The sequence below is a fragment of the Lipophrys pholis genome (genome assembly GCF_963383615.2).
Source record: "Lipophrys pholis genome assembly, chromosome: 12".
Lineage (NCBI taxonomy): Eukaryota > Metazoa > Chordata > Actinopteri > Blenniiformes > Blenniidae > Lipophrys > Lipophrys pholis.
The window spans coordinates 26285557-26303779 of record NC_137641.1 but is presented as its reverse complement, the minus strand read 5'-3'; the positions used below and the strand labels follow the sequence as shown (position 1 = coordinate 26303779).

Below are 18223 nucleotides of genomic sequence, written 5' to 3'. Positions count from 1 at the left end.
TTCCTTCGCTGTCGTGACTCATGATGGAGTAGCTGGCTTGTGTGGTCAGCGCCGCATGTCGACGATAAGATAACGGGGCCAGTTAAAATGTAACGAGGTGAATTACACTTCGCCAACTGTTAATGAAGCTGTAGGCCTGTCAAAATGGTTTGGCTCTTTGATGTTACACCGAGGCCTTAGTTAATCATCTTCCTACAAGTCGGTTGTTTGTTTGAACCTCATGCACAGTTTCTGTGTCCAATTTTCAGCAAAATCCTAACAAAACCAAAAAAAAAAACCTCCCGCGGTGTAGACTTTGGATACTAATTAGATGGCATAAAGTCAAGCTGCTGTGAGGCACATAATTCTAGGAAAGGGCAGGCACTACCTGTTCCTTCAAGCTTATAGGGACAGGAAAAACATCACACCAGCCTTGTTATAGCCACAATCAATCACTCGTCGTTGTATTGCATGATCGGGGTGAAATGCACCGTGAATTCATGCGTTTGCCTGGAGTGAAAACGTTGCTTTATTGAATTTTTTATTTTCTTCTGCGCCACTCATCTCCCAGCTGAAGAATAAGTTCATGAAAAAGTTGCCCCGCGATGCCGAGGCGTCGAACGTTCTGGTCGGAGAGGTAGATTTCCTGGAAACTCCCTGCGTGGCGTTCGTCCGCCTGCAGCAGGCCGTCATGCTTGGGGCGCTCACCGAGGTCCCCGTGCCCACCAGGTAGAGCCCGCATCCTCTTAAAATAACTCCCATCGCTCTGCAGCTCCAGAGCAATGCTCAAAAAAAAAATATAAAACCTTATCTTTCTCATGTCGTAGATTCCTCTTCGTCCTGCTGGGGCCAAAAGGAAAAGCCAAATCTTATCGGGAGATCGGGAGAGCAATCGCCACCCTGATGTCAGATGAGGTATGTCGCCGCTGCAGATTTAATTCTCTTCATAACAACCGATGGGATCTGTTCCGTTTGATTGGTTTGGCCTTGAACTTTATTTAGAGGACTGACACAGCACTGGAGTGATTTTGACTGCAATAGATCTCATCCTCTTTAACCTCTAATTGGACTAATTAAGCCTGCCTGGCAAGGTTCTGAGAACGGACGATTTGGGATTCCCTTGAAAAAGAAGGTGTCCTCGTGGTGAGGTTCTCACTGGAGCGGCTATGAAATCAAAGAGGACAAAGTTAAAAATGAGGAAGAATAAGTTGATAAAAATACATCTTTTAAATATCTTTTCTTTTCTTTAAGTGTAAAAATATCCAAAATCATGCTTTTTTTTTTTTTTTTTACTATTTCATAACTGAAATATTAGTTGTTTTTTTTTCTAATATTAAAAATAAAAAAATGGATTAAATACCAGTTTATGGACATTCCATAAAAAAGTTTAACAGATTCAGTTTTTTCACACTTATAACCCAGCTTGGCTTTAGTCGCGCATTCTACTACTTGTACTACTGTCCTGAATTAGAAAGTTTTTTCTGCAAAAACAATAATAGATGTTTACAAACTGTCATACAGGCATCACCGGTTAACCATTTACCCAGAAACTCTGATCAAGTCTGATTTTACACTTTGTTGGTTTTGGAGAAATGTGAAGAAATGCAAACAGTCGGCTCACTTTGTTGTTGTTTTTTTTTTTTTGTTGTGTTGGTGGTTCAGCTCCTCTCATTAAAACACTATTAGTGACTTGTCCCTCTGCACCCTGCACAATGCCATCTGCAGCTGCTGCCAAATCTCAGCTCTGTGGAAATTGTGGGATTAATAATCACAGCAGTGGCCTTGGTAGATTCCAGTTGGCAGCAACTAGTTCACAGCTTAGTGATTAACCTATTATCAAACAATATTTATGTGGAGGTCGACAGACTTTATTGCCTTTACCATCCAAAATAAATCTCAACTCACAATGCCTCTCAGCCAGTACACTTTAATTGATGCTTTTAATCTTTTCCAACCCCCCCCTGCTGTCATTATCTCATTACTGTAAGTCTCTGTGATCTTGAGAATAATAATAAAAAAAAAACTACCAGAAAACAGAGAAATAATGCTGCTTCTCACTTATCTAGAAGAACCGTCCAATCTTAAAAAGAGGCGGAAGCTCTCACAAGCTGCATTTTATTTTAAAAAAACTTTAAGAACTTTACAACCATGACATCAAAATGAACTACTCATAAATAGGTTAACTTGATTAAATGAAAGAGAGAAGAAAAAATAAACTAAATATGGTGACACCATATTGATGACTTTGACAAATGGATTTTCATTGGGTCTTTAATGGGTTTATCAAGTCGTGTCAAGAGAAGAGTATTGATTCAGGTTTATATCTGTTTCGTATTGTGTATATACTGTATATTGTTAGTTATGTCGTCAGTTTATATGCAAATGTTGGGACGTTAACCGGATTTTTAGGAGTTACAAATCCCAAAAAGCATTGACAAATCTTCCAATAACAAATTTTGAAATGGTGATTTCCCAAGACTTTTAATTCCCTTCTTCTTTAACTTCCAACCCCTGAACGCCTTCACCACTTTTGAGCGTACCCTGGCTAAACCTTGCAGATATGCTTGCGGAGATAGCACGTAACACTTCTAATCCTGAGAGCACCTGGCCTGCAGATTCCCACAGGCCTCAAACCGTCCACGCATATCTCGTCTGTCAACACGGCACAGTAGGAAGTGTGTTTCCAGGATTTCCTCAAGTTAAACTTTGTCCCTTCTTCGCTCACCCGTAACTGTTGTTTTCATTTTGTCACGTCACGTTGGGCCCAACAGTCCCAAACCTGTTTGTTTCAGGTCACACAGATATCGACTTGTTGTTAATAGTAAAATTCCCATCTGTAGATATCCTCATGCTGAGGTGTTCTTTCTTTTTTTTTTCTTTTTTTATTTCTTCCCCCGGTAGGTTTTTCACGATATCGCCTACAAAGCGAAGGACAGGCAGGACCTGCTGGCCGGTATCGAGGAGTTTCTGGAGGAGGTCATCGTCCTGCCTCCCGGCGAGTGGGATCCCAACATCAGGATAGAGCCGCCAAAGACTCTGCCCTCTTCAGACAAGAGGTCTGAATCCACCAAGTCACTAATTCACCATGTTTCCAGTGGAACACATGAACAGTTGAAGAAAAAAAAAATTACTTTGCTGTGTGGCCTTGGTCTGTTTCTTAGGAGGGTTACTGAATGTTTGCAGAACTGTGGCTTTTTTTTATTAATTTTTTTATTGTTATTAAATATTTACCATCGTTGATTCTATTTTTAAAAAATAGTCAGAGAAAATTGGACTTTAATTTCTGATATATTAAGTTAACGAGTACAAATCTTGTCTTGGATTGGGGAAAAATGAAAAAAACTCATTTTGCATTTTATTTAGGTAGAATTTCTTAGTCTCACATTATGTGTTAATATTTCACCACATTGCTATATAGTCATGATATATTGTTTCTTCAGTCCACACAATGTGAATGATGAATATATCGTAGAAAGATTTATTATGGTTTTTTGTTGTATGACATTTCTTCATGATAAAATGCAATATGTTACTATGCTACAATAGAGACAATTTTCTGCTGTGTCAGCATTTTACTCATCCAGTATGTCCCAGTTTATCAAAATGACAGCAGTTGTTGTGCAAATTGGTTATTTTCACTAAATGTTTTAGAATTAATCGGTTTTGTTGTATGCATTTTAGCAAATTACACAATGTTTTTGAAGAGGTTCCTCCTCATGTTTGTCTTTTAAAGGAAGAATATGTACGCCGGATTGGAGCCGCCTCAGATGAACGGCGACGCTGCTCACGACGAAGGACACGGGGGAGGAGGAGGGCACGAAGTCGGAGAAGAGCTCCAGCGCACGAGAAAGTAAACAATCGACTTTTAAAGAAATATTATGTCTGCTCTGGACAAATTATTATTATTTTTTTTAACATCTGAATCTTTCCTGTTTGATGTAAAAAAAAAAAAAAAAATTGAAAATCTGGTAAGTTTTGTTGACCGGGGGGGGGGGGGGGGGGTGATATTGTTATGATCACTGTTTGATTGTTATCACTCACTTACTTTCCAAGACATATCTTAGCAACGAGGAAATGATCCAGACAGATATAAAGAACAATGAGAGCTTGTCACCACTCATTAACTTTCCTTTATTTTGACCAGATGCCCCCTCCTTTTGCACGTCGCATAAATCACACAGCGACCATAATTTTCTGTTGCAGTGTCTAAGTCGAGTGGATCCATTTTATTTTTTTTTTTCAGGTTTTGTGGGGGTCTGGTTTTGGACATCAAGCGGAAACTGCCATTTTTTGCCAGCGACTTCTACGACGCGCTTCATATCCAGTCTCTGTCGGCCATCCTCTTCATCTACCTGGGCACCGTCACCAACGCCATCACGTTCGGAGGCCTGCTCGGAGACGCCACAGAAAACATGCAGGTGAACTCCCACCTCCGTCACTGTTGGGGAACAAGTGATGTTCCTCATGGAAACGTTTGTGGAATAAAGGAAAACGGAACAAATGAGCTCTTTTAGATAGAAATAAAGCTTGAGTGATGACTAAAGCAGTACGACTCACCGTCAGATTATAGAGCATTTTCCAAGAGCTTAATTCCAGCTTAACTAGTTACTCTTTAATTGCGGTAATTCGTGAAGTTACTACTCTATTCCCAATTTTCGGAAAGCTTCGTACTTCGTAGAGGTAACAAACACACATTATTTCAGGTACAAGAATTCTTCGTTATACTTCTTTACCTGATCCAAATAAGGGTGTAATGTCATTTTAAATATATTGATAATCAAGAGCCTGTGAAAAGTGCATATTGGTGTAAAAGAGCGGTAAGACTTTGCATTGGGTCCCTCAAATGTACCTTTTTGTGTTATTAATTTAATATGATTTAATTGTTTGTGAACTCTGGACAAAGCTTGAGAGTTAATTTGCTGTTTTCCCCTCCATCCCCTCTTGCTAAAGTAATGCAGCCACTTCAGCTGATAAGCCATGCTAATTTTCAGCTCAGGCTCATTCTGCATCCATCTGTTGTACCTGCTGTTGGCAGGATTTCCCATACAAGAGGTGTAAAAAACTGGTATGAGCGCTCTCGACAATCCACCCCGGTGCTTCTGTGTGCTGAGCGTTTAAAATTTTTTTTAAAAATCCGTCGGGCGATGAAGGCGCTTGATCGGGGCTTCGCTTATGACTAAGAGGACCTGCAGAGCGTCAGCCTGGAGGATTTACCCCGACCCGTAAATAACCACAGATCCAGATTACTCGGCTGCAGTAGCCTCATCATGGCTCTGTGTGTTTCCACTGAAGCTCCCCCCCCCCCACTGTCAGCGCTCCTCAATCCCGTCTCGCTTCCCAACAGAGGGAATCCCTGCCCTGACGTAACACTCCCTCGGTGCGTGTGTCAGAAGTGCATCCCCTTCTGTCTCTCGCTCACCTCATTGAGCTGAGGCGAGCGTGGAAAAGTGACATAACTGGAAACTGAACAGGCCTGTCCTGATGGGCCAGAGCCACAGCTACAGGATGTGTGTGTGAGTGTGTTTGTGTGTGTGTGCAGGAAGGCAGCTCCTCCAGCTGTTTAACCAGAAATAAAATCACCATGTCATATTGAAGAACGTGAAAGAAATGCGATACCCCCCCCCCCCCCCCCCCCCTTTCTTGATTCAGATTTTTATTTAAAGTATGGCACATCAAAGTCAAAAAATTTACATTTCAACCAATGAAAATTTTAAAAACATAAGTTATTGATCTGTGCAATATAAAAAAAAAATCCAGGAGAGCCATATTTGACCCCCCCCCCCCCCCCCCCCCCACCTTTTAACACAGTTTCCAAAATATGAGCAGATCTACATAAAGAAATGCATTCACTGAAATAAAAAGTAAAATTAGATGTATTATAAAAAAAAGAAGAGTTGTGATTTTTTTTAAAAAAACAAACAAGAAAGGCTCTCTTTAACTCTACAACTTTGAGGAATCCGCTCTCAATGAATATCTAATCATCATCCCTGAGCCACTAAGCACTGAAAGAACTCTTTGTAGATTTTAAGTAAAGAAGAATGTGCCGTCTTTCCAGTAATGAAGTGAAAGCGATAACATCCAAATGATTAGAACTGTATCTGTAAATATTTAGTCGTCCAGAAGATTACGACAGTGACTGAAAGCTCTTTGGTAATAGCGTCAAAGTACTTCTGCCAAAATAAAAAAGATCATTGGACGTGAGTAAGACACATAAATTAGGTTTGCAGGTAGACATTTGACATTTATCACAGCGATACAAGTAGATTTGTGACGGGCGTGTCTCAGAAGGGAATTCTATACAAACACTTTGAATTGCCTAGGTTTCAGACGAGCACAGCTCGAGCTTGTATGGACTTTTAAGACAATCGTCCCACCAATTGTTATTCAAAGTGAACCCCAACTCGCCCTTCAAGGTAGTTTTAGCGTCAATCGTAGGTGAGCTGTCTAAAGAAGAGAGTTTATAATTAATTCTTGGGAGAAACCGCTCCCATGATTGGGAAGAAATTGAGAAAAACAGATTTAATGCAGAGTCTGATTTGTAGATATTGAGAAAAAAAAAAAAAAACTAAACAAAAAAACTGGGTAAAAGTCTTGATATACTTGTTGTGTGTTGCAGGGGGTGTTGGAGAGCTTCCTGGGCACAGCGCTGACGGGAGCCCTGTTCTGTCTGCTGGCCGGACAGCCCCTCACTATTCTCAGCAGCACGGGTCCAGTGCTGGTTTTTGAAAGGCTCCTCTTCAATTTCAGCAAGTGAGTAGTTACCGATGATTTATCTGTTTAAAAGCACTGCAATCAAAGAGAAATCACGGTTGGAATAAAACCTGTGACGTATATATTTGTGGATTGTGGTCACCAGTACATCAGACAATCACACTTCTGGGTAATTTTGGAGTCGACAATTATCCTCGAATGTTTCTGGGAGGAACCTAATGTACCCAAACAGAATTGAAGCGTGCAGATGGAGAACATGCAAACTCCATTGTCCCAAAGGTGCTACCTACTACACCACCATGTGACCTCTGGGAATTCTTTCTTCACGGGCCCCCCGAAGGCCTGTCTCAATATCTAGTCGTCGTGGCAACATGACGTTCCGCCCTGTTAATACCGCCGTTTGGCCAAGATAGAAAAGTCAACTTGGACTGCACTAACTAGTGTAGAGGCATTCAGCTCATCTCGTCTGCTGATAGATTTACTTCAAAATAAAAGCTGCTGGAAATCTCTCGGCAGTGACAGATTGAGAGTCGGTGCCAGCTGATGGTTGATTTCCCCTCCCGATGGATTCACGAATGAGCTCCACTCACACACACACTGCATGCAGTGCAACATTATAGTACTCCGTACAAACACATTGGAGTTTGGAACACTGTCGTATTGGATGTGTGCATTGAAAGGTTCAATCATCCCACAATAGCTGGGGAGTACTAAAGGCTGCTGACTTCTTCCTGCTTCCACTGTACTCCCTCCCTCGCCCGGGGGACGGTCTCCTAGCATTACCAAACACCATGCTGATTACGTTCCATTATTAATAATTCACTGTCGTTTAATTTCACACTGTGAGCGAAGAATGTCGTGGTGTCTGTGTCCTGCCTGTTTCCATCCTCTTGCCTGTCGGTCGGTGGCTGCTGAGTCAGTGGCAGCTGCTGGCGAGCCGTCTGCAGCTGTTGTATATCTGCGCTCCACCAGGAGGGCAATACAGGGGGGGGAAACCTCATGAAAGCTCGAATTTCAGACCTGTAAACTCATTGTACACACAATTCTTGGAAGGATCACAACTTTTTTTTTTTTTTTTCTTTTAAAATAAAACAAATTTGCTGAAATATCCTCTCAATTTGTGTCTGGTTGTTCGTCTTCAGAGACAACGACTTTGACTACCTGGAGTTCCGGCTGTGGATCGGCCTGTGGTCGGCTTTTCTCTGCCTGGTGCTGGTCGCCACAGACGCCAGCTTCCTGGTGCAGTATTTCACACGTTTCACCGAGGAGGGCTTCTCCGCGCTCATCAGCTTCATCTTCATCTACGACGCGTTCAAGAAGATGTTGAAGCTGGCCCACCACAACCCCATCAACTCCGACTACGACTCCAACCTCATCACTCAGTACGACTGCCGCTGCACGCCCGGTAGGTGGTCTTCACTCTGGCTGCGGTGAATTAGAAAAGACTAATGTTTTTAACCCTGAAAAACTTTCTAGTAATTTGGAAACTAAATTGATGTCTACCAAAAATTATTTAGTTTATCAATGTTGACTGATATTAGACAAATTATCAGTCTGTTTTATTTAATAAATATCTCCTATAACTATTTCACATGGGTCTTGTTGGTCCAAAAACGTTGTATTTAAAGTTTATTGCTCTGATTCTCAACCATTTGAACATTGGATTATAGGAGCTGCATTCAGAATCTGCTGTGTCTGTGTGAGCTGGACTGGCCCCACCCACACATACCCATCTTGGGAAGAGGAGGAAGTACTTCCTCTAGTGGTGCCATGTGCCAGAGCAGAGCTGCCTAATTGTGGGAGTAGTCAAAGGGAGGGCCTACCTTGATTGGGATTGGTTAAACCCCCGATGACACTATATAGGGTTTGATTCCTGATTGGCTGGTTGGAACAACACACTTTATAAAAACTGAAACAAGCCAAAGAGAGAGAGGACAGCCTTTCTTAGTTTCTGGGGCGTCATTCTGGGTATGCGGATGATTATTACTGTTGGAAAACCAATAGAAAGTGAATTTTGCATGATATGACCCCTTTAGATTTGTTGCCATTTTTCTCCTAAATCCCTGTGGTAGATCTACTTGTTCACAATCCGGCTCTCTAGTACTGGGGATGATTTTCTTGGGAGCCCGCGTTGATCAGAGTCGCCCATCTCTGACTTAAACAAGATAAGGAGGTTGTTGTTTTTTATGCCACCGTGGTACTCTGAACAAAAGGCTGACTTGCTTTAGTCCTAGTTTCTTCACCATCATATTGGACGCCATGTTAAATGAATTGTGACGTGTCACCCAACCCACGTAATTAACTTTTATAATATCTTCCAACATGTTGTATGGCTCACATAACAAACAAACAAACAAGAAATCAACATTTCTTCTTTATTTTAAATTAACACAAGGCCCATAAGTATATATTAGAGTATTTCACATCACTATTTATGAAAACTGACTTTGCTGCCATCTTTCCTTTTCATTCATGTTTTGGGTCATTACCAGAGTTTCCATAACAGCGATCCTACATATTAAAAGCTGAGTGGTTCTATTACTCGGTGTGGTATCCCGACAGCTTGGAGCTTCAAGCTTTCAACCCTCCTTTACTGTGTTTGCATTGGAAATAACAAATGATAGTAGTTCGTCAACCTGGGGGATACCACTGTTTACATTCTCAGCAGCCCTATCAGCCCTTGTGTCATGAGCGTTGCTGTTTGGGGGGGAAAGACATTTGCTCGGATTATAAATGTGTGGTAGTTGTTGATTTTGCTGATGTGCGCTCGTCTCTTGTTTCTCAGGGAACTCATCAGAGCTGCTCGATATCGCCGCCTGGACAAACAGTACTGATCTGGTATGTGCTGTCCTTCATGTGCTTTTTCATTCTTCTACATTTAGTAGCATTATTTGAGAATTCATTGCTTCAGTGTTGTTTATCAGTCACACTCACACAAATTCCTTCCCCCCTCGTCAGCCTGTGAATGCTACCTGGACGTCCTTGACCAGGGAGCAGTGTCTGAAGTTTGAAGGGAAGCTGGTCGGAGAGGCCTGTGGCTACGTGCCTGACATCACCCTCATGTCCCTCATCCTGTTTTTCGGCACCTACACCTGCTCCATGGGTCTGAAGAAGTTCAAGACGAGCCGCTTCTTCCCCACAAGAGTGAGCGATGGTGCTGCGTATCGCAGCAGGAAGATCGTTTTATTTTTAAGATTTTTCTCTGTCTTCTCCTGAGACTGGCCTTGTGCAAATGAAATGTAACCGAGTGAAACTAAGATGTTTGCTCTTTTCACGATAATTTGGTGCAAAACAGGTGTTTGGCATTTCTGTCCAAGGCAGGGTTAGTGCCACAGAATCTGATAATGATAGAATTAGTTAGTAAAGCACAACCAAAAGGAAACTCAGGTTAAACTTCCACTGATGACCACATTTAAAAAAAAATAAAATAAAAAAAAAGTGTGTGAGTATTAAACTTTTTAAACTTTTAAACTTTTTTGCTCCTCTGGTAACCCTGTAATGTTTTTTTTTTGTTTGTTTGTTTTTTTTGAACCAGCCTCTGGTTCAACTGGTTAGCGGTTTCCAAACAAACCATGTTCGCACACTATGAATAACGGATGTAGTTGCACTCGCTCCCCTCCAGTAGTGAAAAAGTGAAAACACTCGCCTAACAAGGTCCCGGCCTGCAGCGCTCGTGTGTCTGCAAACATCTTGTTTGACAAGGTTTTACTCTCGTGTTCGATACACAAATGTCAATAGCTTGAACTCTGTGAAATTTTGCTGTTTGTAATTATTATTTATTTCTGTATTTATTTTTTTAGGTGAGGAAGCTTATCAGCGACTTCGCCATCATCTTGGCCATTTTTGTCTTCTGCGGCGTGGACGCCATCGTTGGTGTGGACACTCCAAAGCTCATAGTGCCAAGTGAATTCAAGGTACACGCTGCAAAACCTCCCGCAGGAGAAAGCCTCTTTGAAAAGTCGCCGCGGCTTCATTGCGTGCTTTCAGATCGTTGCCGTCTTTTGTTCAGATTTGAGTTACAATGGTCAGTTCGGGTGTAGTTTTCCTCAGATTGCACTGATAATGACCCTCTGCTCCCAGGTTGTTGTTTTTTTTTTTTTTTCTTTGTAATTCTTTAAAATCTCAGTATAATGCCGTCTTTGTGGCTTTTGCCTGGTAAGATACATATGAGTATCAAGCTCAAATGTTCCTCAGCTGGCAGCCCACCCCGGCGGTGGAGCGGGAGGTTGATTATAGGTGACGTGAGAACACAGTCGCTCTTCTCGTTCCAAGTACAGAGCGAGCTTTGTTTCCTCACAGAGTCTTAATTCACAGTCTTCTGTCACGTAATGTGGCACCCGTAATTTCAAACTCCATTCGGCGCTCTGAGTCACTGGGCACGATGCAGGAACATCCGAAAACTCAATGTTTTTTTTCCTGTTTTGGTGCGTGTGTATTGTTTGGGCTGTCCGCTGACAAGGTTTGATCTGCAACGATTACAAAATGGTCGTCTTACATTAAAGTTGACCGTAGATGAAAGAGGCCGGAGTTTCACACGAGTCCACATCTGCCTTGAGCGGTCGGCTTAGAAGTTGGCAAACAGGAAAAAACAAAAACAGGATGTGCAACAAAAAAGTGCAGATTGCTGTGCGCATTAACCGCAAATCAGAAGCTCTTTGCATCATAATTGCATATAAATGAGTTTTCCTTACAGCCTTGGGAAGGAGAGAGCGTGGAACCATAAAGTCGGTTCCACAGAAGTGGAGCCTGACGATCCAGTGGCAATTCTGTAACGACCCCCTTCTTTCTACCCTCCTTTAGCCCACAAGTCCACTGAGGGGCTGGTTTGTTCCTCCTTTTGGAGGAAACCCCTGGTGGGTGTACCTGGCTGCTGCGTTGCCCGCCCTGCTGGTCACCATTCTGATATTCATGGACCAGCAGATTACGGCTGTGATCGTCAACAGGAAGGAGCACAAACTCAAGGTGGGTGCAACCTGTCGAGACCATGAAAAACACAATAGATGCACCCTTGAGATTTGGCCAGTAATGCAAGAAAGGGAAGCATCTGATTACATGTCAACTGAAAGCATGATATTAGTAGCTTCTCCTCACCTGCCTTCTCTTTTGCGCCGTTTCCTCGCGTCTCCTTTGCAGAAAGGAGCCGGGTACCACTTGGATCTGTTCTTGGTGGCGGTCCTGATGGTGGTCTGCTCCTTCATGGGCCTGCCGTGGTACGTGGCCGCCACGGTCATCTCCATCGCTCACATCGACTCTCTGAAGATGGAGACGCAGACGTCGGCGCCCGGGGAGCAGCCCAAGTTTCTGGGTGTCAGGTCAGTTCGCACTGCCGCTGCTGGAGATCGTGATGAAGAAATTAAATTCTTTCAAAAAGCTGGTCCACAGCATTTTTTTCTCTCTCATTTTCTATCCTCCGTTTGTAATTTAATTCAACCTGGAGTTCTTCATGAAGCAGCTGCATGTAGTTTTATTCACTTTGAGCACATTTAACAGGTAAATCTTTAAATTCACTTTTCCTGCATTGACATAGGTCTAATTATTTGTGCGTGTCCCCCCCCCCCCCCCCACCCTCCTCTCACCAATCCAGGGAACAGAGAGTCACTGGTATCTTTGTCTTCCTCTTGACGGGACTCTCAGTCTTCATGGCTCCAATCCTCAAGGTACATCGCCACATCTTAACATTCCTCCTCGGAAACATGGATTACTGTCCGCCTCTTTTAGGACAAACTCCTGTCGCGCCTCTCAAATTTACAATAATTTCAAATCTTCGGTTCATCCGATTAGGAACTCCCGTAGCTGAAGTAATTCGATGTGAAATTAAGCATGTTCATCAGGGCTTAAGCTCCAATTGCAGCAGAGTGACTTCTCGAGTTTCCATTCCTTCATTAAGCTGCTGAAGAAAAAGTAGTGAAGCCACCAAGTGAGGACGTGGTTGGAGCATGTGCGCCCCCTTGTGGGCATTTTCTTAACGGTCTCTTTTTAATAAACCATACACAAGTAATTGCATTAGAAATGTCCAAAGTGCTTTCCATGTAGTCAAACATTATTTGCTCATATTTATTCTGTTTTGGGAAGGCACTTATTGTACATTTTAAAAAAATGCTTTATATTAATGTTTCTTCCCTTGTAAAGTACTGCGAGTGTTGCAATCTAAATAAACTTGCTTCGTAACTGCAACACACTGGAGTATAATTAAATATTGGTTTGCTAAATTATTACTGAAGCAATTTTATTTTATTTTTAAAAGAAAAATATCTGAACGTTTTCTTTTTTAGCTTTATTAATTGTAGACTTTTATTAAAAGAGATTTCCATATATGAATGTTTTTAAAAATGCATAAGATGAAAAGAATCTTCATTTTATTTAGCATGTTTATGTTTGGGATCTGTGACAGTGTTGACCATATTTTTCACATTTCTGGAGTTACCCAATATCTGATAAAGGGTTAATATTTGACTGGCACATTTAAAGCTGTATCAGCAGCTGCCGGGTCACATTGTGTTCAGTTTAACATAAAAGCAGCTTTTAGGCAATTTTTAACTGATCAAATGATGCTATAAATATAAATTCTTGTTACCTGTAAGCCGTGCGCAATACATTATCTTAAAGTTGTGCTTAAGTGTTTTTTTTGTTTTTTTATTTTAAACCGAATCTGGTGGCATTTCTGTGTTCCTCAGTTCATTCCCATGCCGGTCCTCTATGGTGTCTTCCTCTACATGGGGGTGGCGTCACTCAACGGTGTGCAGGTGAGACGATGTGGCCCGTCCATTGCTGGCAACAAGACAACGGCAAATTTTCCCCATTTTCTTTTTTAAAGCAGCTGCAGATAGTAGCTGCCCAACATATGTGGAAGTAAAATGCACAGAGGAGCTGGAAAATCAGCTGCTAGTGTTGGCTCGGCTCCATTTACCGGATATCAGCACTCCTCTGCACACACACCTTCCAGCTCACTAAACCTGCTCGTCCGCGAGCTTCAATAAGAAGAGAGAACAATGACTTGTCTGTCGTCGACACTGGGCGTGGACTCTTTTGTGAACGGCTCTGAAGTTAGAAACCTATCCGCTGAAAAGATATGCAGAAGAACTTTTGATTCATAGCTTTTATATCCGTTTGATGATTGCATTTTATTGCGTCACGTGTGTGTACACACGTTTTTAAGGTTTTCCTGTATCTTTTCATCTCGTGATGGCTGAAACTTCAACATGTTTACACACCCAGAGATTTTCAGAGTGGCCTGCAAACTCTGCTGTCTCATCTCGCTCTGAGGAAATGCACATTTTGCATGTGGTCTAGCAGTTAAAATGCAAAGTTTCAGTTGGCTTGACATGTTTGTGCTTTTGAAGCGAAAGCCTTTCAGCACCTCCAGTAGAAATATTTCAAATTGTGGTGGTTCCTGTTCTAACAAATCAAAAAGCAAATACAGTTTTATCATTGTCGCTTCACGAACTCATCTGCTGTCTTTGTTTTTTTTGCTGACGTCAGTTCATGGATCGCCTGATGCTGCTCCTCATGCCCGCCAAGCACCAGCCGGACCTCATCTATCTGCGCCACGTCCCCCAGAGACGCATCCACCTCTTCACCTTCATCCAGGCCTTGTGTCTGGCCCTTCTCTGGATCCTCAAGTCCACCGTGGCCGCCATCATTTTCCCCGTCATGGTGAGAAACGACCGTGGTGACAGTGGGGCGCTATTATGCTCTCATTCAAGGAGCACTTTGTAACTATGATAAATCAATAAACTTGCAGATTCTGGCCTTGGTTGCTGTCCGCAAAGCCATGGACTACCTGTTCTCCCAGCACGACCTGAGCTACCTGGACGACGTCATCCCGGAGAAGGACAAGAAGAAGAAGGAGGACGAGAAGAAGAAGAAAAACAAGAAGAAGGGAAGCATCGACAGTGAAATGGAGTTTGTAAGTACATCTCATAGCCCTCTTGTACATTGTTGTTGTGATTGTGTTCACCCCCCACCCCCTCCACCCCCCCAGAGCCTCCCCTCAAAACCAAACATACCTGTGTGTTAATGTTCTCCATCCCTCCTCCCACAGTCTGACTACCCCTACCATGAAAATATTCCCAGTATAAAAATCTCAATGGAAGCGATGGAGCAGGAGCCCATGTTGGGAGATAAGTCTGTGGATAGTGAGTACTAGGCAGGGCTGCTCAAACTTGGCTTCTTCAGGTTCACTTTTCCTTTCCTGCTAGTTTTCTTGTAGTCTTAAAGTGCTGAGTGTCATAAAATCTAAAAAATCTGCTCTCCAATTTTTTATTTTTTTATTCTTGCTGCTTTAAATCTGCCACTTTTAGCTGCTGAATGCTGATTTGATCTGGGAAAACCGCTTTGCTGCGCTTCTTTTCTTCACTTCTTTTCTTCACTTCTTTTCTTCACTTTTTGAAATTTTGTTTAATCGCTTTTCCATTAATTATTATTATTGTTTTGCTTTTGTCCACCAGGAGATCAATCGACGTCTTTCCTTAGCCCGCATTCCCAGTGCTGAGCGCTACTTTGAGTCTCCCACTGTGGCTGAGTAAGTGAGTACCAGCTTGCCTTTGCATCCCTTTATCTTTATTCCCCCTCAAAAGGGAGTCACTTCAATTTGGAGCATTTGTGTTTTACGTTTGCCGTCTCTTCCATCTTTCAGTCTTGAGAGGGGTTCGTACGCAAAAGGGCTGCCTCAGATCCGAATAGGCCGCGGCTCTATGGACAACGGTTTCGTCTGGAGGAAGAGCTCTGAAACTGAACTGTGAACAGAAACACAATATTAAAAAAACAAGTCCAAAGATGCAGCACAACACAGTTAAACACAGCCATTGTTCCGTACTGAAGTACCACTTTGTAATGGCATTTTTTTTTTTTTTTTTTAATATTCATGTGTGGATTTTAATCCGACAAGGCTGGAAATAATTGTCTTAAGCGCTTTTGGTTGGTACTGAATTTTAACTGGGGGGGGGATGGGGGGGGGGGGGGTGACGTTGTCGATCGCTCCTCACCCTCACATGCAGAAAACTAAAATGGCTACACACGTTCATCTGTATGCATTTGATACGGGACGTCGTCGTCCTGATAATGTAAATCCTCGTAATGTAACAGGCACCATGTTGAAGAACTGTAATCACAGAAGAAGTCCATGAAAGGACCGTAACTGCAGCCATAAACACCATACAGAGGTAGCATCCACATCACTTCTTCCATATTTACTCTATGCAAACAGGAGGAGCTACCCACAGTTACAGAAGACAAAAAAAAATTCACTTTTTTTCCTCATGATTGTACTGTTTTTAGTCGGTTTGTGTTTTTTTAAGTTTTAAATCGTAACTACCATAATCTCCAGATTCAAACCTATAGGAGGTAAAGCATCAAACTTACAGGGCAAAGCTACATCCATGCAGACATGAGATGACCTTATAGATGTATTCATTATTTATCCAGACGACCATGTAAGAAATAATTCATTTTGGTAAGTATAAAAGTGGATTACCTCCACTCAGAACTAATTTCTCCAGCTTCCTTCCATCCTTTCTTTCTTTCTCTATATTTATTATATTTCAACTTGCGTCCCAAAAATAAAAATGCTGGTTGAGAGTTACGTTTGATTTTTACCATTTACCATCCCAGTTTGTGGAAATGTGGAGATTTCTGTGGCCTGTGTCCACTCGGCTAACGTTTCCCTTTTTTGGGGGAGTTCTAGATGTAGCTCTACCTCCTTTTTTTTTTTTTTTTTTTTTTTTGTAGGTGCCAGGCATTATATATACCTATGTATATTAAAAAAATCCAATGTGCAATGATTTGTGATCAAACACTGATTTTTATTTTCCACTGGCACTACATGGATCGCTGAATCTCCACTTTCAGTTTCCTTGTGTTGTGTGTCAGTTAATTATTGTATTTTTGTCTGATTTGTCAGTATGAACAATCATTTGTAATGTGTTTTAAAGGGCAATTCTACCCAATATTGTTTTTTCTCATAAAATATGTTGCGGTTATACCGAAGAATGCTTAAGATGGGTGAAAAATATTATTTGAACCCGTCTCATGACTCACACACTTGACCATCGACTTGATTGTGACTTTTGAGTTGAATTCTGCTTTAAAATGTGATCTTGTTCTAAAGCTGATAATTTAAAACATTTTCAATCTGATATTCCTTTTTTTGTTGTGTGTTTTTAATTTTTAATGTATTTTATTTTTTTAATGCAAATCAACAATCACTGTGATGGACATATTATTGTAACTTACACTCCTGGAAGAATGACTTCTTTTTCTGCATACAGGGTTAAAAATTTGCGCAACTTAAGAGTTCTCTGACACTTTCGTGTCCGCTCTACTTTCCATCGAGTGACGGGTGGTTGATGGGCACCAACATGCTTTAATCTTTATTTTCCTACAACAATCGAATACCTTGATCCTGCTTCCGTCACGGTTTGAAGTATACACTGGTAACTTGAGCCGAGTCATTTGACGTAAATTATTAACGCATATCGGGACTCTTGATGCATCCCAATCATTTGTTGGTTGAAGAAAAAGACATGCACACTTGAGGTTTCTGAATTTTTGTGCAAATAAGGGCTTTAAGTCGTGCTTCACACATCAATATTGTCAAAGCATTTAAAAAAAAAAAAAAAAAAAGCTGCATTGTCTTCCACTTTGTTCTGTATATCTTGATTTTTTGACTTTATGGTTCCGATTCCACAATTGATGTAATATTTTTGATGTTTTAAGTCTGAAACCAATTTTATACAAGCATCTTATGTGCTCAAATAACCATAGGTTACACAGAAGGAAGAAAATGTAAGTGTGTTTTCTTTTTTATGAAGTAGTTTGAAATGAGAGCAATAAAACTCAAGTGATTCCTAAATTCCTGGTGTGTATTATTTGTTTTTATTACAAATTATCAACTCCAAGATGTAATTTTGTGAATTGACATTTTTAAACTTGGTTAAATTTCCCGTCCAAATGTATTTGTTGGGGAGAGCCATAATGAATGAGCCGGTTCTCCTTAAAGTCCTTATTTACCAGAAAAATAAAACTTTCAATGTTTGAACTCCTCAGTTACAAAGAAATATGAGTGACAAAGAAATATCAAAAGTAAAATTTTTAATGCATTAAGTTTGATTTAACAACTTTAAACCATCCTCGGGGGTCAGTAAAGTGAATAATTTGTCAGTATTTGATCTCTACCAACTCAAAAAAAAATCGTCAAGACATTAAGCAGCCATGACCCTGGGAACATCGCTGAGTTACTTACCTGGTTTTGCCTCCTGCTGTCCATTAAGATGGCTGGCAGGACCAGGCTTTTGCAACCAGAGCCGCAGGATTGTGGAAGTATCTGGGTCCTTTAGTCTTTCAAAAAAAATCGGAGCTCAGAACTGGTGAAGTAAAAAATGTGCACTAAAAAAAGCCACCCAGCAGCCTATCAGTTCAGAAACTGTTCACGTTCCCAGATATTGCCTCTAATATGTGCAATATATATCTCCAACCCTGGTCCTCGAGGATCCTGGTCCTCGAGGATCCCTGTCCTGCATGTTTTAGTTCTCTCCTT

General features: G+C 41.5%; 1 protein-coding gene across 3 annotated transcripts in view; it reads left to right on the top strand.

The window, feature by feature from the left end:
• Positions 1-17536, top strand: part of LOC308117779 (electrogenic sodium bicarbonate cotransporter 1-like) — a 35310-nt gene extending 17774 nt beyond the window's left edge. Inside the window, exons 8-26 of one of the 3 annotated variants that reach the window (XM_080476881.1) lie at positions 551-708; positions 807-894; positions 2881-3035; positions 3713-3829; positions 4223-4397; positions 6596-6729; positions 7833-8095; positions 9476-9528; positions 9649-9834; positions 10491-10604; positions 11491-11652; positions 11824-12002; positions 12275-12347; positions 13365-13433; positions 14170-14343; positions 14432-14596; positions 14732-14825; positions 15138-15215; positions 15326-17291. In XM_080476881.1, the coding sequence (XP_080333007.1) occupies positions 551-708; positions 807-894; positions 2881-3035; positions 3713-3829; positions 4223-4397; positions 6596-6729; positions 7833-8095; positions 9476-9528; positions 9649-9834; positions 10491-10604; positions 11491-11652; positions 11824-12002; positions 12275-12347; positions 13365-13433; positions 14170-14343; positions 14432-14596; positions 14732-14825; positions 15138-15181 (2403 nt within the window). In that variant the 3' untranslated portion in view covers positions 15182-15215; positions 15326-17291. Of the gene's footprint in view, positions 1-550; positions 709-806; positions 895-2880; positions 3036-3712; positions 3830-4222; positions 4398-6595; positions 6730-7832; positions 8096-9475; positions 9529-9648; positions 9835-10490; positions 10605-11490; positions 11653-11823; positions 12003-12274; positions 12348-13364; positions 13434-14169; positions 14344-14431; positions 14597-14731; positions 14826-15137; positions 15216-15325 lie in introns of all 3 variants that reach the window. The other 2 variants (XM_080476880.1, XM_080476879.1) reach the window with 2 other exon arrangements.
• Positions 17537-18223: the final 687 nt, after the last annotated feature.